Genomic DNA, 22496 nt, shown 5'->3' with positions numbered 1-22496 from the left:
GGGTATGAACGTATGTAGTACTTTTAACAATCAAAATATGCGGAAAAGTAAAAAGAACACACACAATAATTTTGTTAACGAGGAAACCGAAATATCAGAAAAAAAACCCGGGACCTCGTCCATATTGAACACCACATGCACTGTATAAAGCTGCTACAGACACTAGCCTACTATCAGACTTCAGACTGGAATATAGTTGATGACGAATCCACCCTCTAAGCGATTTAGTTTCAGTCACGATCCTTACATCTCTTGAACCTCACAAGGTTTTACGCACTTGATTCCCTTAGCTGACGTCTTTTACAGCCTAAGACTTTCTTCAGCCGAAGTGAAGACTTTTGATACCAATCTGCCTCTAAAAGGTAAGCTTATCTAATTTCCGTTTAGATCAAAGATCAAGGTGTGGAAATCTGTTTGTAATAGACAAGTTATCAAACCTCACAAATCCGGAACTTACGACTCCTAAAGAGCATCCTAGATTCTTAACCACCTCTCAAGGACAATCGTCGAAAGATCAACTAAGATCAGTCTTTAGATATCTATCTTGAGGAATTACAAAGTCTGAGACAAAGAGAACTTTGTGATTACCATATATCTTTCTTGAAAGAGATTACTAAAAACTCGATAACATAAAAGCAAGATCAGGATTCACGAACTATCAAGCTAAATATAGTTGAACCTATCTTCACGAATCCCCAAAGCGAAGACTTTTAGTCGTAGACTTGGAAAGTCACGACTCTAGAATTAAAAAGTAAAATCGGGTGTTTTAGTGTATATACGTTAAATTAATTGCAACGCGTATCTTCCAACATGTCACAGACATTCCCTCCTCCGCCAGCCTACTGTGCGAACAAATGGATTCCCTCGTACCTCTCTTCTAACAACTCATATTTCATTGCACCAGAAATAGCTTAAAACCCCCACCCAAGTGAAAACACATGAGATACAAAATACACCCAACTTTTTCGTTTTGGTAGGGGTATGAACGTATCTAGTATTTTTAACAATCAAAATATGTGTAAAGCAAAAAGCACACACACAAAAAATTTGTTAACGAGGAAACCGCAATATCAGAAAAACCCCGGGACCTCGTCCATATCGAACACCACACTGTATTAAGCCGCTACAGACACTAGACTACTATCAGGCTTCAGACTGGAATATAGTTGATACCGAACCACCCTCTAAGAGATTAGTTTCAGTCACGATCCTTACGTATCTTGAACCTCACAAGGTTTTACGCACTTGAGTCCCTTAGCTGACGTCTTTTATAGCCTAAGATTTTCTTCAGCCAAAGTGAAGACTTTTGATACCAATCTTCCTCTAAAAGATAAGATTATTTAATTTCCGTTTAGATCAATGCAAAGATCAAGGTGTGGAAATATGTTTGTAATAGAAAATCTACCAATCCTCACAAATCCGGAACTTACAACTCCTAAATAACAGAATAGATTCTTAACCACCTCTCAAGGACAATCGTCGAAAGATCAACTAAGATTAGTCTTTAGATATTTATCTTGAGGATTTACAAAATCTGAGACGAAGAGAACTTTGTGATACCATCTATCTTTCTTGAAAGAGATTACTAAAACCTCGATAACAGATCAGGATTCACAAACTATCAAGGTAAAGATAGTCAAACCTGTCTTCACGAATCCCCAAAGCGAAGTCTTTTAGTCGTAGACCTGAAAAGTCACGACTTTAGAATCAATTAGGACACAAAGTGGCAGGGATTGATTTTCCCAGTTTTCAAATATGCTCTATTTATAGTCTTCAAACACCAGGGTTGGATTAGAATTTAAGCTAAGATAACTTGAGAATCAACCACACAATTTAGGTCTTCAAAATACGGTAGAAGGATATACACATAAGTTCGGTTACCGAACCGTTTGTGATGACTGTTCAGTTTGGCAAGTCATCCAAAGTACTAGAAGTTATTTGATGTTCATTAAACACCTAAAAAATTAATCATGATACAAACACATAAGTGTTTAAGTAATCAATGAAGTCTTAGAAGTGTTTAAGAGAGTTCTAGTAATGCTAAACATACTAAAATAATAAGTCTTTAAGCATCTGTTAAATATTGTCAGGACAGTTGGTACAATGGTTTTCCTACCGTAGGGCTTGTTCACGAGTCAGGGTGCTACGTTTCGTGAACCGAGTTTTCCAACCCTACTAGACTATCGAACTCAATTGATCACGGTTTGTGAACCTGGTTCGCTAACTTCTATCATATTTATCCAACATCTAAAATTCATTTCACTAAGAATCGCCAATCGGGTTGGTGAACTGTTCCTAACTGAAATTGCGGTTTGTGAACTGGTTCGCCAACCTATCCTGAGTAGAAATTTCAGTAAGTTCATATTTCTCTCTTATAATCATTTGCATGGGCAATTTTAAATTGATCCACAAACTAATTCGTAGAACTAATATTGTTAAATATCTTTGAACATCTAATTGTCAATCATATTTCGAAATTTTTCAGAAGACAAGCTTGACACGAAACATCTTCTTTATGATTGTACTATAAGTCATACGACATAGTCTCAATAGATAGAATGATGGTATAATGAGTAAAATGGAATGGTTAAGTATTCACATACCTGATACAGAAGTTCTCCAAATGTCTTCTTCGATCTTTAGTCTTCAAGGGTGATCTTTGATACTCAACTACAATTCTATACTATCCGAAACTTAACTTAGTAGACTAAAAATTAAGATATAGTTTTGATCACCTAATATTGAAAACAAGTTTGAGATAAAAAACTTGTGGGTTTGACCAAGCAATGCTCTAATACCAAGCTACTTGGATACCATATTTAAAACTTGAACCAACCCAATGTTACCCTCTCCAAACAATTGCTGATGTTACAGACCCTCTTACTCATAATTGGAGAGATGATAAACTAGAAACCATTCCTCCCTTGCAGTCCCACGAATCGTAAGTATCCACCTACCCCAAGACAACTCCCCGGATAGCTATGATCATTTGTCGGCATTCGAAATCTGAAAAATACACCACTTCTTCGGGATACAAATTGCCTAAATCAAAGGGATAATAAATCTCAATCAAACCACCTACCAATCACCAAGTTCTTGTAGACCTTACATGTCCACCCAAAATCCATCTTTTCTTGTAGAAAGCAATCAGTGAAGGCTACCGACCATCACTATCCTACACCGCATTCATATCACCAACTCCAACCTTTGCCTACGATACACGACTGCTCCAGAATCTGTCGAACACTCATTTATTTACTACCCAGTTATGGTAACTGCATGAAACAACCTTCTAACTCGCCTTTTTTCAATGCAAACAACAACGATACTTCTTGGATCTTTTTAAATCTGTAAACAACCGTTTCACAAATCCTGCAAAGATATGCCCCTCAATCATCCATTTCCACCTACTTTTTTTCTTAGGGTCTCTATGGACAACCAAAAACGAGCTTATATTTCTTCAACAACGTAAAGTTTGAAGACATCTTAGTGAGAGCCTTAAAACAACAACTGGAGCTTGAATAGGCGAAGCATTGCTCACCATGATTATTCCTGGAGACCCACCTACCAATGCCCCAACAAGTAACATCAGAACAACAAAAACCATATCAGTAGGTTGATATATCCCCTATACAGATTGGATAAAATTTAACATGGATGGGGAGGCCAGGGGATATCTTGGATTTTCTGGCGCAGGTTTCATTTGCAAGGACTCGAACGGAAGAACGGTGATAACTTTTGCAAAACCGCTGGGAATAACTACAATAATAATAATCGAAACTTGGGGCCACGTTAATAGAGACCTGAACAACAACGAGATCAACGACCAAAAGTATTCTTTAAGACAGAATCTAAACACCACCTTATAAATTCCTCGACTGAACCACCACGACACTCAACAATGAATGGTTGCTAAAATAAAACCGAGAATAAGCCAAATTCCATATTGCAATATTCAGCATAATTATTATAGAGAAGGTAGCCAAGCATCAGACAGACTGGCAAATTTTGCGGCGGATGAAAATAAATATCAGAAAACTTCTCAACAACAATACGGGAAAAGGCAATCACATATTTCTTAGCCACATTAACTAAATCACTCTATGGTTACCACATACCCATGTGTGATATAAATTTCATGCTTTAAAAAAAAAAAAAAACCTAAGAACAAGAAATAGAGCGCGCAATTGGGTATATGCAAAATAATTGGAGGAAATAAATAAGACAAAATAGGGAGTTAGATAGTAATTCACAAGAACCCCCTATCCATATATTTTATGTAATTCCTAATTTACCCCTCAATAATCATACTTTAATCATGTTTAGTTAAGTTAATAGATTGGTTTGATAATGATTAGTATATATCATTATCATTGAATTTATCGATGCAACAACATTAAATAAAGATATTTAATTATGATCATGAAGATTTAGGTGAAGAACCACCTAAGGAAAATATACAAGCGAAATATATAAGTGCTCCAAATTCTCATATATATGTATTAATGTATTGAAATTTGTTTTTTTTTTTCATTCAATTCGTCGTTGTTACACCTGAAAAAACTCAGTGTCGGCATGGTAAAAGTATATGAATACCATGCCGTCAGGGACCTAATCGGCATGGCATTCATACTTTCACCATACCGACACACAATATTTTCTAAACTAGAAATTGTAGTCGACATTTTATATATACATAGTTCTCCTCAAGTACACCATTGGTACAAAATGTTCGTATCGAGCGTGCCGGTAGTGACGGCATGATACATTGCTTAACTTGCTATGCGGGCACATGATGCAAATTTCCCAGAAATATGAGTTTTTTTTTACTTCGCTATCGGCATTTATAGATTTTCATCGAGCATGCTGGCAATTTCGCATAAAAAGTTGATTACCAAGCGTACCGACATAAGTACATGCAAGATTCCGGAAACTGCAACATGACTACCGACATGGTATTCATACTAAAAACTGTGCCGACATAGTAAAACGACATGATGTTCATACTACAACTATGCCGGCACGCAAAACCAACGTTATGAATACAATATCGACGTTAACTGAAACCGAAAATTTTCAGTTACAATTTTTGATTCTAACCTAAATTAGTACTTTTAAAACAACAATTATCGATGATTATGTTTCTTTCCAAGAGATATGTTTATAAAATCGATTAATCGCCAAAGAAATTTTAGAAGCAATGATAAAACCGTGTTGAAATCGATGATGGAGAAAAAAAATCGTTTTCAAAGAAAAGAGTTGGCAGAGAAGAAGAGAAGTTGAAAGGGAAGGAGCATGAGAAGAATAGATTTAGGTTTTTATTTTCTTAAAAGGGTAATTTAGTACTTTTGCCCCTAGAAACACCTCTTAGCATGATTCTAAGGATGGGGATAATATTTCATATCCTCCAATTATTTTGCCTCTACCCGATTGCGCGTTCAAAAAATACTTGCGTATTTATATAAATTTTCTTTTTTGGTTGGAAAATCAGTGGTTACATTAGATGATCTATTAAGTTTTTTCCGCTTTCCATTATTTTCCCATCCATCTCTAGCCTCATATTCGTTTTCTTTGATTCAATGTTACCAAGTGATCATCCGAATACATGACATGTTCAATGTTAATTAATACTCCCTCCGTCCCTAATTAGATGATCTACTTGGTTTTAAGTTTTGTCCCATAAATAGATGACCCATTTTTGTTACTATAAAAAATATATATAATTTGATAGTTATGTTTATATTCGTTACGTAGGTGTTTTAAAATGCTTTTCAACAGTATAAAATTTACAAAAAACCGTGATATAGTTTAAGAGATAAATCATTTCTAAGTTTTACTAACATCCTTGTCTTAAAAATTGTGCAAACTACAACCAGGTCATCTAATTAGGGACGGAGGGAGTAATTTGTTTATCGTTTGAGGAAATTGAATGACCCAAAATTTTAGACGACGACCGTATGATTAATAAGGTTGTGAAAAATTCAGCGCACCATGCATACAATAGTAAACTTATGAAAATTAGGAAACTTAATTGAGCAAGGGGACGATGAGTCAGTCCCTTATTATAAACTTTTACACTTACGGATACAAAAGAACCACATTAAGATTTCCAGTTTAGTTGGCAAACTTAGACTTTATGGTAACGATGACGTTCTCATCAACTTGGAAATTCTGAGCTAAAATACCATTAGGAATTGTTGGGTTAGAACCAAAGAGGTTATTTGGAATTAGTGCAACTCCGGCCAGTTGACTATTGAAAGCAGCTACCACGACAGCCTTCCCCGGTCCATTGTTCTTTACAAAGTGCACAAGTCCTCTAGGAACAACAAACAACTCTCCAGCTTTCACAACCTTTGAGTACAAAACATTACCAGTACTTATGAACCCAAAAAGAAGTTCCCCTTTCATGACAAAATTAAGTTCAGTTGCTCGAGGATGTACATGAACCGGAAAATATGCACCAGGTGCCAATTCGCCTCGGGCCATCGAAAGTCCAAGGGTATTTAACCCAGGGAAGTTTTTAACATCAGCGAAACTCGCTGCAACACCCATGGGATTCACTGTGCTTGCTTCATTCACCAAGCCACTATAGAGGAAATCATCTGATGTAACTTGATACACCGGTTTGCATGGAAACCCATTCAGAATTGTGGTGGCGTTCAAGTCAGCGACACAAAAGTCTTGTAGCGGGTCGGGATCAGAAGAAAAGCATGACAAAGTAAAAAATAGGATCACAGTTAAACTTAGAACTAGGAAGAATGATGGTGTAGTTTTAATACTAAACTTTGCAGCCATGGATGTCTCTCTTTCTCTGAGATTTTGGTGTATTAAGATCGAAATGTTTTCGAGTTTGCTATAAAGATTATGTTGCTTATGCCAGTATTTATATACAAAAAATGTTGTAAAAATGAAACTGAAAACCAAATTAAAATCCTAGCTGATAGTACTGTAAATCTGTTAATTTAATGTATGATAGAAACTTAAGTGGAAAATACACTAAAAACTCAGTGTATTTTTCCATGTCATTTCCCTTAGTAAACTAGCTATGTGTTAATTAGTGGAAAATACACTACCTGTTCTAGTGGTAGTCTAAAATATATTTGAGCGTACGTTTATATCATCACATCAAATGGAGTAATAAACCATCTCATAATTAAGATTTGTATATGTGCTTTTAGATGACTGCTAGTAGTCTTTTACCGCATGCCTCGAGCCCTTATATCACATATAAATGTCATCACCACCACCAGAATCACCAATACGGCAATACTCACCAAATGCCTGCTCAAGACAATCATCTTCATGACCACTTTGAAATTTACCGCCTGTTTGAACCACGTAAAAACCACCCACTTATAAAAAATGAGTAAGTCCATGGTTTAAACAGACGGATACATAATTTAGTATTTATTCATTTTTTTGATTGGTAGAGAATAATTTGATGATGACGTATTTCAAACTTATGGTCGCTGGTATTATCACTTAACAACTTTATCACTATACTACAACGACATCAATCAGAATTTAAATTATCGTTTGTCTAGCTTTAAGTTCTAACCTTGGGTGAAAAATTGTCCCTTGCCACATTCAGGTAACGCTCATGCCTGGTGACTGTCATTTCCTGTCTTACTTCATTGAGCTCTTTCTTAACATTGATGGAGGGTGGTAAGAAGATAATACTTAGCCCTTTAGGCCCTCAGATTTTGTGGGGTTGAAATAACATAAATCTCCTTATCCCAAATGTCCGTGTGTGTGTTGGAAAAAAAAGTTGGATATGAAAAGAAAACACCTATTTCAGTTCTCTGTAGATACTTAACAATGGCAGCTTCATCATCACTACAAATCTATTCTTCTTCTTCTTCTTTGTTCAATCCATATAACAAATCATCGAAGAAGTCTAATATCAGACGTTGTAGGCACGTTTATAATGTGATCAAACTTGACAAGTCTGCTTCTTTCATTTGTTATGCTTCTAAGAAGAGGAATGGTTTCATGGATCAAATTCTTGACTATATTGAAGGTTCAAATACTATTCAATATGTCCAATTTCATAACTAAGTTCTGGCAGGAACATTTCATAATTGTGTTTACATTCAAATTTGGATTTCTTTTTTGATGTAGGGGGGCCAAAGTTAAGGAAGTGGTATGGTGCTGAAAAATTACCAAAGGATGGAGGAGGAGATGTTGAGGATGGTGAAGATGATGATTCTCAAGGTAAGGAGTGTTTTTGTTAAATTTGATTAGTTGTATTAGCTTGATTTACATTTTTCGGGTGAAGTTTTTGATTTTTTTTGTTCATGCATCTAGTTTATGTTTCTGGAGTGCAGAAGTAGAACAAGTAAGAGATGTTGTGTTAGTAACGGATGGCGATAGTGAGATCGGTCAGGTAAGCTTTTCGTATATTGTTTCTACATTTGAGCACAATATGCTATTATTATGTACGCCAAAACTACACATGCTATGTGCTTAATTATTACGTTTTGCTTATTATATAGTCTGCTGGCTTATGTAAATAGATGGTAATACTATCGTTGATTGTGGCTCGAGCTCGAGTGAAAGCAATAGTGAAAGATAAAAGAGCAGCTATTGAAGCATTTGGCACTTATGTTGAGGTGACACTGCTAAAATTTGTAATGTGTCAATATACAACTGATGAATCTACTCAACGTGGATGCTTACGTATGTCGTTTTAATTGGTTTGTTTAATGCAAAGTCAATAGCCGGAGATGTAAATGATCCACCATTTCTTAAGAAGACTCTGAAAGGCGTCCGTTCAATTATATGCCCATCCAGTGTATGCCACAGACTCTGATCACATCATCGTTAATCTTTTTAACCAGCCACATTTTCCGTGTGCCGTATCTAAAATAGAAAAGTAATACTACTGCAGGAAATTTTCGTCCCCGATATCGAAAGCTTGGAAGGAGTAGAGCATATAGTTCTATTGTCTCAGGTCTCTCTCTAATTAAACAATTATGAAATCTTAAGTTTATGTAATGGAGATTTAATAAGATGTGCAGTTGGCTGTTTATAGAGGTAGCGATGGAATACAAGCTCTTATTCAAAGCAGTGCAAAGAAATTAGCGGAGAAAAATGAGTCCATGGTGATGAATTCTTCGAATAAGATTCCTTACACCATTATCAGAGCTGGTTTGTTGCAAGATACCCAAGGAGGCCAACAAGGTTTTAACTTTAAAGAGGTAAAACTATAATTCACATGCGTCGCGGCTAGCAATCCTCTATTGCTTCTAAAAAAGTGAAGATTCTGTGGTGATTTTCTGTTTTATGTGTTGCTAGGGAAGTGCAGCACAAGGAAAACTAAGCAAAGAAGATGCTGCATTCATTTGTGTGGAAGCACTCAATGCTGTCCCAAAGAGAGGTCTAGTTGTTGAGGTAATAACATCTCATCAAAATTCTGGATGGTTTTTCGCTTTCGTTATGTGCATTTGGAAACATAACCATTCAAGGAAAAAAAAAATGTGGACATCGCAAGTCTATGTTGTTTGAAAATGGAGTTGTCAAAATTGAATAAACCAGGTTACATAAAAACTGATTTTGCAGCGATTCTTGTTCTTGCATACTCAAATCCTGAGCTTATTATCCGATTTACGTTATTAGGTTGCCAATGGGGAGGAAACTGTTTCAGACTGGAAAGAGCTATTCAACAAATGGATTCAAAATGCAGACGAAGAACAGCTTGAATGACTACTTACGTATCCAAAGGGTGTTTTACCCTTCGTATAGATCTATTTGTCAAATGTAAAGCCCTACCAAAACAATAATTATTTACTATCGGAAAAAGAATGCTTGCATTTCCCATGCCCACTGTAATTTTTTTCGCTCCAGCCACCCACGCAGTGCAGATCTTGATCGCGTCTGTCTGGATTGGGAGTCTTTGTTTTCATATTTTTTTGAGAAATTGGGTCAGTTGCCCAAATATTTTTAAAACATGGTTATAATGAACGAGTAAAAATTAATATGGGTGAAATGGACACCAAAAAAATAACAAGAATGAACCTGGATTCATCCTGGCTTAAACTTAAAAAATAGCGAGGGTGAAACAAGATGCATCCTGATGTAAATTAAAAATAAGAAAAAGTATTTGAAAGTGGGTAGGATGAAACTGTTTACATCCTGACTGTTTTTACATTCTCGTCCATTTATATGTCCTTTTCACCCAGGAATTGTCGTTATTAGGTTAATTGACCAATTTTATATATTTTATACCACTTAATCAAGCAACTGTTGAAGATATCGAGGATTTTAGACTAACGTGAACTCATCCCTCTTAGGCTTGATATTCAATTTTCATTATGACTCACTAGCTTGTTTCAGCGAGTTTCTCCATGCCCGACAAGACTGTGAGACAGAAATGCGTATGCTGAGGTGGTCACTAACTCACATCAGAGAGCTTCATGCAACATAGATGTGTATGCTGAGGTGGTCATGCGGGTATACGAGGCACGATCGAATCAGGAATGAATATGTATGCAAGAAACTTGGGATAACACCAATCGAGGAGATGCTCACCCTACTTGGAAATTGTTGTTTCCTAATGAACGAGTAAAAATTAGTATGGGTGAAATGGACATCAAAAAAATAGCAAGAATGAATCTGGATTCATCATGGCTTAAACTTAAACAATAGCGAGGGTGAAACAGGATGCATCCTGATATAAATTAAAAATAAGAAAAAGTATTTGAAAATGAGTAGTATGAAACTGTTTACATCCCGGCTATTTTTACATTCTCGTCCATTTAAAAAGTATCAAATTTTACATGTTTTTTTCACCCAGAATTGTCGTTATTGGGTTAATTGACCAATTTTATATATTTTATACCACTTAATCAAGCAACTGTTGAAGATATGGAGGATTTTAGACTAACGTGAACTCGTCCCTCCTAGGCTTGATATTCAATTTTTATTATGACTCACTAAGTTGTTTCAGCGAGTTTCTCCATAACCGACCAAGACAGTGAGACAGACATGCGTATGCTGAGGTGGTCATTAACTCACATCAGAGAGCTTCATGCAACATAGATTTGTATGCTGAGGTGGTCATGCGGGTATACGAGGCACGATCGAATCAGGAATGAATATGTATGCAAGAAACTTGAGATAACACCAATCGAGGAGATGCTCACCCTACATTGACTGTGCTGGTTTGGCTATCTCCAGCGAAGGCCGCCTGATGCACCGATTCGCGCATGATGCATCATGCATGCTGAAGGAAGGATGAAGCGCAAAGGCCGACCAAAACTGACATGGGACGAGGTGGTGAAGTGGGACATGAGCAAGCGAAATCTATCGGAGGAACTTGCGTTGGATAGACGAAAGTGGAGAGCGGCGATCCACGTAAAAGAGGTAAGGTTTATGAACTTAATTGGACTGAAGTAATATTTATAAACTTGGAATGAGGATTCACCCTTTAACCAGCGAACATGTGAAATCGTCCTAGCAGATTGTGAAGAGGGTGGGGCTGGTTTCAATTTTAACCAATCTGTAGTTGACAGCCAAGGTCGTGTAATGAACTCTTGGGACGATATTATCAACCGTGCAAACCTTGGTATGGAAGTTATGCATGAACGTAATGCTCACAACTTCCTTGTAGACCTAGCTGCTGCTCTGCAATTAACAGGATTGTGAAGGCGGGAATCCTCCTACAGCCTGAACAGGGATGTTAGTATACAGCTTTTATAGTCATGAATACGTAATTCCATTGAAGTTGCGTTTACTTCATCCTTTGTACCAATAAGATTGTGGCGCCGAAAGTGCCAAGAATTTGTTCCTGCCTAGTGCAGGTTGTGTCGAGGCTGGAAAGCCGGTGTAAAATCTGCCTTACTTTCATGAGATGGATTTCATTCCGTCTCTGGCCTACCCTGGACTTGTTCTGGGACAAAAGGCCTTCGGATATCGGATCGGACCAAGACCGTGAAACTCGTCAAGATCGACTACATCCACTAATACCAATGGGAAAATTCTCATGGAAGTGGGGGCAAATAATCCAATTTGCCAATTTTAGGCCACCGCGGAATGGCCTGATTGGAAAAATGGACGGAACCGAGCTCGGTTCGTTTTTTATTGCTAGCGGCTGAAAGTAGGTGGCTTGGTTCTATCTAAGCCTCCCAATGACTCTATCATCCAATTGTTGAAAATTGATCATATATATATATATGTGGAATTTCAACTTCAACTTCTTTAATTTTCGCAACATCATCCAACCAGTATTTCTTATTATAATTTCATTTTTAATCGTCGTATTTCATTAACATCAATAAACGGTGTCTCGCTTCACTCGAAAAGAAGATGTTGGTCTTTTACAAGTTTGGGTGTTAGTTGCTATATGTTAGCATATAGTCCTGGAAGATTATCTTCACAGATTTCTGAGAAGAATATCTTCACAGAGTGTTATGAGTCTTGAGTTGTGTAAGCGTGTGAAATGCACACTATATTGTAACTGACAGTAGCAGGTAATATGTACGTTGTAACCGACAGTAGCAGGCCGAGTTTAAAATGTCTATAAACACACACATAGAGTGTGTGTGAGTCTGTAATCGAAAATCAACATTTCAAAGATTAATGAAAGATTAGATACCTGTTATTAACCCTAATTTTCTCAAAATATCTATCTTCTTCTTTCATTCATTATCACCATGACAGAATCAACAAAACATGTTTCTCTAACTTTTAAATCACCATCAAAATTATCCAACACCAATTATAATCTCTGGAAATCTCAAATTGTTCCACTTCTTCGAAGCTATGATCTATTCAGATTTGTTGATAGATCATTTGTCTGTCCTTCGAAGTATTACAGGCGTACATCTGCTGAAGATCTCAAAGTCATTGAAGCTTCTGGTTTCGAAGATTCAGATCCAAATAATGATTTTGTTCGTAATTCTGTGTATACATACTGGGTGAATCAACATCAAGCTATTCTCTCTTGGTTATTCATAGCCTGTACTGAAGAAATTCACTCTCAGGTGGTTGATTGCACCTATTCTCATGAAGTTTGGACTCGATTAGAACATAATTATAATTCTACTATCAAATCGAGATTAATGCAATTGAAATATGATCTCATTACTCTGAAGAAGAGTACTGATTCGATGTTAACATACTTCAACAGAGCACGATCTATTGCTCATCAGCTTTCACAGATTAACCGACCAATTACTGATGAAGATCTTGTTCTTCATATTCTCCAAGGCTTACCTGCTGAGTTTAACTCCTTCAAAACATCAATCTGCACTCAACAACTCAAGAATGAGAACCTAATCACTTCTTCAGAGCTGCTCAGATTACTACTCTCAGAGGAATCACGAATGAATGTTGAATCTAATGTTGATCTCACTGCTGCTTCTGCTAATGTCTCTCAACAACATCAGGTTAACTCTACTTCTGCATTTGCCAATCACTTCAAAAGTTCTCATACTTCTACTGTTAATCACTACAATCAGTCATATGATTACCCTCACAATTATACTCCTGCATCACCTCAATGGAACTCATATCCCTCTAGAGGCACATCCAATAGATCTGGTAATTTTAGAGGCAATAGAGGTGGTAGATTTAGAGGAAGAATGCCACCTCCACCAACAAATTTTTATCCACTTGCTATGAGATTCAATCCATCTACTGATTGTCAAATATGCAAGAAACCTGGACATTTGCCTCCAACTTGTCACTACAGATATGCACCATCTGACAATTATATGGCTCAAGCTTACAATACTTCTTATGACTACTTTGGTGATGATTATGGGGAATTCTGGTGTCCATAACCTGAAGCCTTTGCATTTTATAATGATGATCCTTCTACTTCACATTATGGTGCTTCTACATCCTTTTCTGGTGCTTCTACTTCTCATTCTAGTTGGATTCCAGACTCTGGTGCTACACATCATCTTACTTCTGATTTGTCTAATCTCAACTTACACTCTGAGTACCAGGGAACTGATCAAGTGCGTGTAGGAAATGGCTCAGGTTTGCACATAACTCATATTGGTTCTTCTAATTTTCAAAATGGCTCTACAAAGTTTGTTATGTCAAATGTGCTTCATGTACCTTCAATAACTAAGAATTTAATATTAGTGCATCAATTTACCAAAAAAAATAACTGTTTCTTTGAATTCTATCATGATGAATTCTTTGTGAAGGATATGGTTACTCACAAGGTGCTCCTTCATGGTCCTGTTAAAGATGGACTTTATCATCTGGAGTTCACAGCAGCTCAACTTAAACAAGCCTTTGCATCCAGTACTTCTACTCTCTCCAGTTGGCATAACAAATTGGGACATCCTGCATATCAAACTTTGAAGCATGTGTTGTCTTCTGTTGATGAGGTTATTAGTGATCATCTGTCTACTACTATATGTCATGATTGTCAGTTAGCTAAGAGTCATGCTCTGCCCTACTCAAAAAATGTCTAATGACAAAGATTATGGTCCTTTAGATCTTATTCACACTGATGTATGGGTATCTCCTTTATGTTCAATAAATGGCTACAATTATTATGTGTCATTCATAGTCTCTTTTAGTAGGTTTACATGGATCTATCTTTGGCATACAAGTCTGAAGTTCTTTTTACATTTATCAAATTTAAGTCTCATATTGAGAAATTATTATCAAGAAGCATTAAATTTATTCAATCAGACTGGGGTAGAGAATATAGAAATGTGTCAACCTACTTGGATTCATGTGGAATTGGTCACAGAGTGTCATGTCCTCATGCTCATGCTCAAAATGGTACAACACATAGAAAACATAGGCACATAGTGGAAACTGGTTTAACACTCTTATCTCATGCTTCATTGCCATTATCTTACTGGTCATATGCATTTGAACTGCTAATTTTCTTATCAATAGACTTCCCACTTCAGTCTTACACAATGTCTCTCCTTTAGAATGTTCGTTTCAGTTAAAACCAGATTATAAGTTCCTAAAAACATTTGGGTGTGCATGTTATCCCTGCCTAAGACCCTTTAATAATCATAAACTACAACCAAGATCTGTGAAATGTGTTTTTCTAGGTTATAGTAGTTTACACAAGGGATATAGATGCTTAAATCTACAAACAAACAAGATCATACTTTCAGAGATGTTGTCTTTGATGAGATTGCATTCCCTTATGCCAATCTGTTTCAATCTCAAGACTCTACATCTGCAACTTTATCTAGTATGTCCATTGTACCTTCACAAGTTACTACCTCAGCACCAACTATTTCTAATGAAGTAACTGTTCCAGTCAGTTCTGAGAAGAATATCTTCACAAAGTTACCTCCATTAACTGCATCACCTCCTTCATTTACAGCTAATGCTCATCCTATGCAAATGAGAGGTAAACATGGTATCTTTAAACCTAAAGTATATACATATGAAGTACAATCTGTATGTAAGGATATCACAGTTCCTACTTGCTATACTAAAGCCTGTAAAGATCCAAAATGGAGAGCTGCTAGCTATGGATGAAGAAATCAATTCCTTAATTCAAAATGACACTTGGAGGTTAGTTTCTTCAGCTGATGCATACAATGTTATTGGGTGTAAATGGATATTCAGAATCAAAAGAAATGCATATGGATCTATTGAGAGATACAAAGCTAGACTAGTAGCTAAGGGTTACAATCAAGTATAAGGCATTGACTATTAGGATACTTTTAGTCCAGTTGTGAAGCCTACTACAGTGAGAACAATTCTTTCTATAGATCTTTATCAAAGATGGAAAGTTAGACAATTGGATGTAAAGAATGCTTTTTTGCATGTCCATTCATCTGAAGATGTTTTCGTGTTACAACTTCCAGGTTACTCTGACACTGTGTTTCCTCATCATGTCTGCAAACTTCAAAAGGCTCTTTATGTCCTCAAACAAGCACCTAGAGCTTGGTTTGAAAGGCTAAGAAAATTCTTGCTTCAAAGTGGTTTTCAATCCTCAAAGAGTGACACTTCATTATTTTACAGAGTCACTGCTTCAACCACAATCTATATTCTTATCTATGTGGATGATATCTTGATCACTGTCAATTGTCCTTTTACTATTCATTCTTTGATTACATCCATGAACAATGAATTTGCTATCAAGGATTTGGGGGAGCTTCATTTCTTCTTGGGCATTCAACATACTCATACTTCAGATGGTATTCATCTTAGTCAAACTCAGTACATCTCTAATTTACTCTCTAAAACTAAGATGAGTGTTTGCAAGCCTAGTGACACACCTTATTCAAAACCTCAACCAGCTGAGCACTCTCCTTTATTTGAAGATGCCGTTTTGTATAGAAGCACTGTTGGAGCTCTTCAATATGCTAGAATTACAAGACCTGACATAGCCTTTGCTGTTAAAAAATCTTGTCAGTATATGCATGCTCCTACAGAAGCTCATTGGTGTGCTGTGAAGAGAATTCTCAGATATCTCCAAGGTACCTTGTCTTTTGGTCTGCAGTTTAGAAAGTCTTCTTCTCTACAACTCCAAGCATACTCTGATGCTGATTGGGATGGAGATACATATGACGGAAGATCTACCAGTGGAATGGCCATATTTTTGGGACCTAACTTAATATCCCGGTATTCTAGAAAGCAGAAAACAGTGTGAAGATCTAGTACAGAGGCAGAATATAGGGCTCTAGCTGATGCCACTTCAAAAATTGTTTGGGTTCAATCTCTCCTCTTTGAACTCCAATTTCAGTGTACCACAAGGCCAGTGCTTTGGCGTGATAACAGAATGGAGCACATTGAAATATGGGTGCTACTTACTTAAAAGCAAATCCCATTTTCCATAACAGAATGAAGCACATTGAAATAGAATTTCACTATGTCAGAGAACTAGTTGCAGCCAAGTCCTTGGAGGTCAGATTTTTATCCACCAAAGAACAAATTGCAGATATTCTCACCAAGGGTTTACCTACAAAGCGTTTTTATCTTCTCAGGTTCAAGCTCAGTGTCTCTGCACCTGCATAGACTCTGGTCTTGCGGGGGGGGGGGGGGGGGGGGGGTGTTAGCATATAGTCCTGTGAAGATTATCTTCACAGAGTGTTATGAGTCTTGAGTTGTGTAAGCATGTGAAATGCACACTGTATTGTTGATGAGTGCTAAATAGTGCATATTTATATATATTTTTGTTGGCATTTAACTCATCTTTTGTGCATTAATTCTACATTTTATCCCATATTCTGTATTTTCATTGTTTTCAAGAATAAATATTTTTCTTACTTAATTTTGCATTCTTAGGTAACAAATAAAATCTGGATGAAGTGCGGAGCAAAAAGAGCAGAAAAGTAGTGAAAAGCCGGGAGGAATTAAGCAAGGAAGCCGCGAAGAATGGTGCGCACAACCTCATTTTCTACACACAAAAGCGCCTCCGTTCTCAGCCATCAGATCAGTTCTCAGGAGCATCCGACGGTCGCTCCTTCATAAATCATCAAAATCTGATGATTCCGCCTTACACTACAGTACCTAACTCCATCTAGTGCCGTTAACTTCGTTGCACCTCAGAATCCGACGGTCGCTTCACACATCCTTCCATCTATCCGTTCGATTCCACTCAGAACCAATGATCCAACATCTCAGATTCGCCAACATCTAAACTTGAGGTCTTCGCCTCACACCATAGCAACACATACCCTATTCCCAACCAAACAACCCCTAATCCTAATCCCATCGAGCTCTTCTTCCCCTTCTTCCCCCAAAAAAATTGCAGAGCTCTGCAACTCCACCACCTCCCCTCTCTGCCGCTGTCACTTCCGTCACCACCACCAGTTCCATCACTGCCACTACTATCTCCATACCGACAACACCCCCATATCCCTAGCCTAGTTATTTTCTTCATCTCACAACCTCTGAAACCCTAGGTTTTGGGGTGAGTAAAATAACTCGAAATTAGGGGACAATAGGAGCAGAGGAAGAGCATCTAGGACTAGAGGAGGCATGGGTCGAGCTTAATTCAGAAAATTGGTGAGAGAATTTGATTTTCCCCAAAATTTTAGGGTTTCGAATTAGGGTTTGTATTTTTTGTTGTAAACTATAAATAGGAACTGATGTGTAGAGAGAAAACTGTTCTTGGACTAGCCAAGTTTCCACCCAATTTGGGTTAGGTTAATTCCAATGTCAAATTGCACTGTTAATGTCTAAATGTGTGATATTCCTGTAATGCTTGTGTTCTTGTTATAATTGTATTTGCATCCTGTTAGTGTGTTAGATGTTTGTGTTCACATGTTAATTTCAGTTCAATGTTTGTTTGTGTGTGTTCATGTTAGACTTTCTATTCATTGTTACTCACTGTTATGATGTTTGTCATGTTCTAAACCACCATGCTAGGGACTTGATGAATCTCTAATGTCTTATTGTGTAGTACACTGAATATATTGCTCTAGAAGGCTAAACAAGTTTAGGAAAAACTTGAACTTAGCTCATCATCACCTCACTTTCACAATGTATGCCAAGTATGCTTTGTAGTTAGGTTCATGAGCTGCTGATAAGCTGCAACTCAAGCTGAATTCATAATCCCTTGACTAGTTGTGCTGTAGAAAGACAATTAGTGCTTTGGAAATAATACCATAGTTGTGTTTAACTTTCTATAGGAGAATACACAGTAAAAATTAGAGTGAATTCAACCCCTAGTTCCCATCCATAATCTACTTCATTCTCAACCACAATTCATTCTTCAACTGTTTAGTTTAGCTTTGTTCTTGCTTTGTTTTGCTTTTACCTTGATTGTTCCCCCCTGCCCTGCAACTCTGTTGCACCCCTGCTTTGCTTTTTGTTCACTGCTTGAGCAGCTGCAGCTGCTGCTGCAGCTCTGTTGTTACTGCACTGCTGTGCATTTTCTGTGCTGCTGCCACTTCTTCTGGTGTGCTGCTGCTGGTGCCTGTTACTCTACCAGGTTGCTGCTGCTGGTGCCTGCTGCACTGCTTCTTGCCTCTCTGCAGCTGCCGCTGCCAATCCACTTCTCTGGGCTGTTGCATTGCTGCTGATTGCTTTGCTCTCCACAGCTCACTTCCAAAAGCCCAGAGCACAATCTGAGCCCAACTGTAAGACCAAAATCAAAGCCCAGTTCAGTAAGGCCCCAAGTCAAATTCATAGTCAAGGCCAAAGCCTAGTTCTCTGTTAAGCCCAACTCATAGTTGAACTGCTGAGCCCAAAGCTCAAATCAGCTCACTGAAACAAAGCCCAACTCTCAAATACCAAGCCCAATTACTGTAAAAGGCCATTTCACTGTTCAGGTGAGATTGAGCCCAAAGCTTAAACAAAGAACCAAAGCCCATTTGCACTTTAAATATAACTGAGCCCAGGCTCAGTTCATTTTATGTTTAACAAACCCACTAAGCCCAATCCATTCAAAGGGCATTCAAACCCAATAGTACATTAAGCCCAACACTTCCAAAGGGCTTCTAAGCCCAAAGCAAATCTAGGAACCCAATTAGCTAAAACACTTCCGAAACACACCCGATCTCTGTGGATCGACCCGTACTTGCACGAGCTACAACCGACGACCGTGCACTTGCGGTATTACTGTAGGCCACCATTTTATTGCGCTTAATTTTATACACATTTCCTGGCCTGCCAAGTTTTTGGCGCCGCTGCCGGGGATTGGTGCTGTGTTTTATCTGTGTTTTTTAGCTATTTTGCATTTCACTGCATAGCATTTGCATCTGCATCTGCTTCACTTCATTTGCTGTTGGACCTGCTGTTCTGAACCTGTTCTTCCTCTGCTGGGACGCCACTAAGGAAAAGAACCAAAACCCAACTGGGTTTTTGCAACAATATCAGAACAGCTGGGCTGTGCTAAAAAGGTAAGCCTAAACCCATTCAATTGAGAGAACCCAACCTGTGGGCTTCCAATTTTTTATTTGTGGGCTTGTAATAATTAACCCAATTTTTTGGGCTTTTTATTTTTCTATTTTGGGTTTGTAATAATTTATTTGTGGGCTTGTTGTTTAATTTGTGGGCTTGTATTTATTTTGTGTGGGCTTGTTTAAATTTTTCCATTGGACTTGTATTTTGGACTCTGGGTTTAAACCCAGCTGAGCTGATAACCGATTGTGGGCCGCAGCCTTCCTTCCATTTCCTTAGAGGCTTGCACAGTGGGCTTGCTCCCATTCAAAAACCAAATTTTACTTTTACTTTAAAAAAAAAAAAAAAAAAAAAAAAAAAAAAATTTACTTGCTCCCAGATTTTAAAAACCAAATTTTATTCTGCTCCACATTAAAAACCAAAATTTTTCTTTTTCCCATTAAAACCAAATGGCTCCCGCCAAAGCCAAATTTTTCCCAACAAAACCAAATTTTTCCAAAAAGTCCAATCCCTTAAAAACCAAATTTTGAGCTTAGAGCCCAATCATGTATAGATCTTTTTCTACTGTTGGGGAATACAACGAATCCCTTAGAGAACTTGCGTATGGACAAACTTCACGTTATGAACCTCCCACAGACCATGATGTCAATAGTTATAGGAATTATTATGGACATTTTCAAAGTCCCGAGCCGCAATACATGAACCCTAATGACTATTCATACATGCATCATTTATCGCAACGTGAAAATGAACATTTTGCTAGTGCCTCACTCACACAATCATCTCTGATGGATCAATTAGAAGCTCGAATCGCAGCTTTAGAAATGCAATCACATGAGGAATCTGTCACATCTAATTTTCTTAGGCAACCTGAAATCTATGCATGTCCGCATGTGGTAGTTTAGACCACCCTGTTGAGAATTGTCATATTTTGCATAATTTTAGGCAATCTAGAGAAAATCCAATGTATGAAACGCCCATAAATTGTGAGAATGGTAGTCATTGGGACCATAATCAATCCTTTGAGGGTTGCGATCAATCTTTTATAAACCCTAATGACCATGCACACATGTACCAATCACCACAATTTGAACATGAAGAATTTTGTACTCCCATGAATTTAGACTCCACCACAGAAGCTTTCAGACTTAGTGAGCAAAACTTCGATAGATCTACATCACGAATTCAGGCATATTTAGATCAGATTTTGCTTCACCTACAAAAGGAGGAAATTCATGAGGAAATGTAGTTGGCCCTAAGGAAGGTCTAGTCCCTTCATGTAAATGATGTTGAATATGAACCTAATTTAGAGGAACATGAATCGACTAACGACACCACCACTTTTAATGAGGACCAATATGCATGCTACCATGATGATGATTATGATGATTATGATGATGTGTTAGAAGAACATGAAAATATTGTGGAACCTGTTGGTTCAATAACATATGGCTTCTCGCCCTCGACCTTCATGAATGTTGTTTTTTCTGATACTCATGGTAATTCATATTTTGATATTGACATGGGATTCGTACAATTATTCTGTGAAGATGAGCATGACATGGAATAGTTGAATCTTCTGTAGACACTAATATGCATGAAATATATTTGATGTGTCTGATTCTCTACCTAGGTCACATTGTGATATTTCTCCTGATTGCCGATGCATGAGAAAAATTTGTTGATGATGTTGATGATTCTAAGTGTGAACTTGCCAATGTGAGTGATGATTGTGAGCATGATGTGACATGTGAGATGAGTTAGAAGATTTGATTTGATTGATAATGATATGCCTATTCTTCTACCTAAGTCACAATCTGATGGCCTTCCACCCAACCTAGATTTGGTTTGTACCAATATTATAAAACCAATTTCTCTGAGAATGCCCAACCTAGGTTTGGAACTGTGTGCTTCCCAAGTCCTCTTGGACTATTTTGCTTCTAAGTATAATACATCTGAGGAACCACAGTTGGAATTAGCATGTTTGCCCGTCCCTAGCACAGTTCATTTTGAGCTAGACCTTGTGCATGATGAACCCCCGAAACTGCGCGATTTTGTTTTCAAAACTATATCTTCTGTAAAATCCAGGTTTGGGGGTAGCTCATTTTGTTTCACAGTTTCACTTGTGTTTCTTTCCTGTTATTATTGTGTGAAGCTGTTGAAACCTTTACACTTTGTCTTTTGGGTTGATCCTCAACTCTTTAGATTGTTAGTGTATGGTGAATATTTTTTGTATATAATCCAGTAGATAAAATTTTTAAAAAAAAACCCTTTTGTTCCTTTTGTATATATTTTGCTAATCCAATATGATCTCGGCTGAAATATGTTGGATTTTTGCCTTGAATAACGGAGTTTTAATTCTGCTTTCGCCGAAATCGGGTATTCTCTCCTTTTACTCTACTCAGCATGTCCCTTTCCATATGTTGCATTCTAATTCTTTCCATATTTTTAAACATTGAGGACAATGTTTAGTTCAGGTTTGGGGGTATAGAAAACACGATAGAGTAGATACCACGATAATATGCCATAATTGAAAACAAAACTCCATCTTTTTGAAAAAATTGAAAAATTCCAAAAAAAATTAGAAAAATGATAAAAACATAAAAATGGAGCTCGTTTACCTTGAAATGTTGACTCTTGTGCAAATATGTAATTATTAGGAGTCTTAGTCTAGATATTTAGGCACCCTGATTCTAGCACAATTCACA

At 37.3% G+C, this 22496-nt stretch overlaps 3 protein-coding genes across 3 annotated transcripts; 2 read left to right on the top strand and 1 right to left on the bottom strand.

The window, feature by feature from the left end:
• Positions 1–6114: 6114 nt before the first annotated feature.
• On the bottom strand, positions 6115–6795 carry LOC113352647 (germin-like protein subfamily T member 1). Its single transcript, XM_026596445.1, has one exon. The coding sequence runs from the start codon at positions 6793–6795 to the stop codon at positions 6115–6117; it is 681 nt and encodes a 226-aa protein (XP_026452230.1).
• A 955-nt stretch (positions 6796–7750) lies between these two features.
• LOC113350313 lies at positions 7751–9948 on the top strand. The gene is made up of 9 exons (XM_026594432.1): positions 7751–8020; positions 8122–8214; positions 8328–8386; positions 8517–8612; positions 8714–8794; positions 8891–8953; positions 9021–9200; positions 9298–9393; positions 9619–9948. Exons 1-9 carry the CDS (start codon positions 7819–7821, stop codon positions 9703–9705), a joined length of 957 nt encoding a protein of 318 aa, XP_026450217.1. The 5' UTR covers positions 7751–7818; the 3' UTR covers positions 9706–9948.
• A 5112-nt stretch (positions 9949–15060) lies between these two features.
• LOC113352646 (uncharacterized mitochondrial protein AtMg00810-like) lies at positions 15061–16591 on the top strand. The gene is made up of 2 exons (XM_026596444.1): positions 15061–15340; positions 15804–16591. Exons 1-2 carry the CDS (start codon positions 15061–15063, stop codon positions 16589–16591), a joined length of 1068 nt encoding a protein of 355 aa, XP_026452229.1.
• The last annotated feature ends 5905 nt before the right edge of the window (positions 16592–22496 follow it).

The sequence above is a fragment of the Papaver somniferum genome, chromosome 2 (assembly GCF_003573695.1).
Source record: "Papaver somniferum cultivar HN1 chromosome 2, ASM357369v1, whole genome shotgun sequence".
NCBI classification, from domain to species: domain Eukaryota; kingdom Viridiplantae; phylum Streptophyta; class Magnoliopsida; order Ranunculales; family Papaveraceae; genus Papaver; species Papaver somniferum.
This window is presented reverse-complemented; position numbering and strand designations above follow the sequence as displayed.

Bases quoted from the DNA above. Each gene is read 5' to 3' on its own strand.
- LOC113352646 (XM_026596444.1), top strand. From the start codon at position 15,061: ATGCTTAAATCTACAAACAAACAAGATCATACTTTCAGAGATGTTGTC. The intron at 15,341-15,803 runs GTAAACATGGTA...TACAACTTCCAG, and splicing joins TCATCCTATGCAAATGAGAG to GTTACTCTGACACTGTGTTT.
- LOC113352647 (XM_026596445.1), bottom strand. From the start codon at position 6,795: ATGGCTGCAAAGTTTAGTATTAAAACTACACCATCATTCTTCCTAGTT.
- LOC113350313 (XM_026594432.1), top strand. From the start codon at position 7,819: ATGGCAGCTTCATCATCACTACAAATCTATTCTTCTTCTTCTTCTTTG. The intron at 8,215-8,327 runs GTAAGGAGTGTT...TCTGGAGTGCAG, and splicing joins TGAAGATGATGATTCTCAAG to AAGTAGAACAAGTAAGAGAT. The intron at 8,613-8,713 runs GTGACACTGCTA...TTTAATGCAAAG, and splicing joins CATTTGGCACTTATGTTGAG to TCAATAGCCGGAGATGTAAA.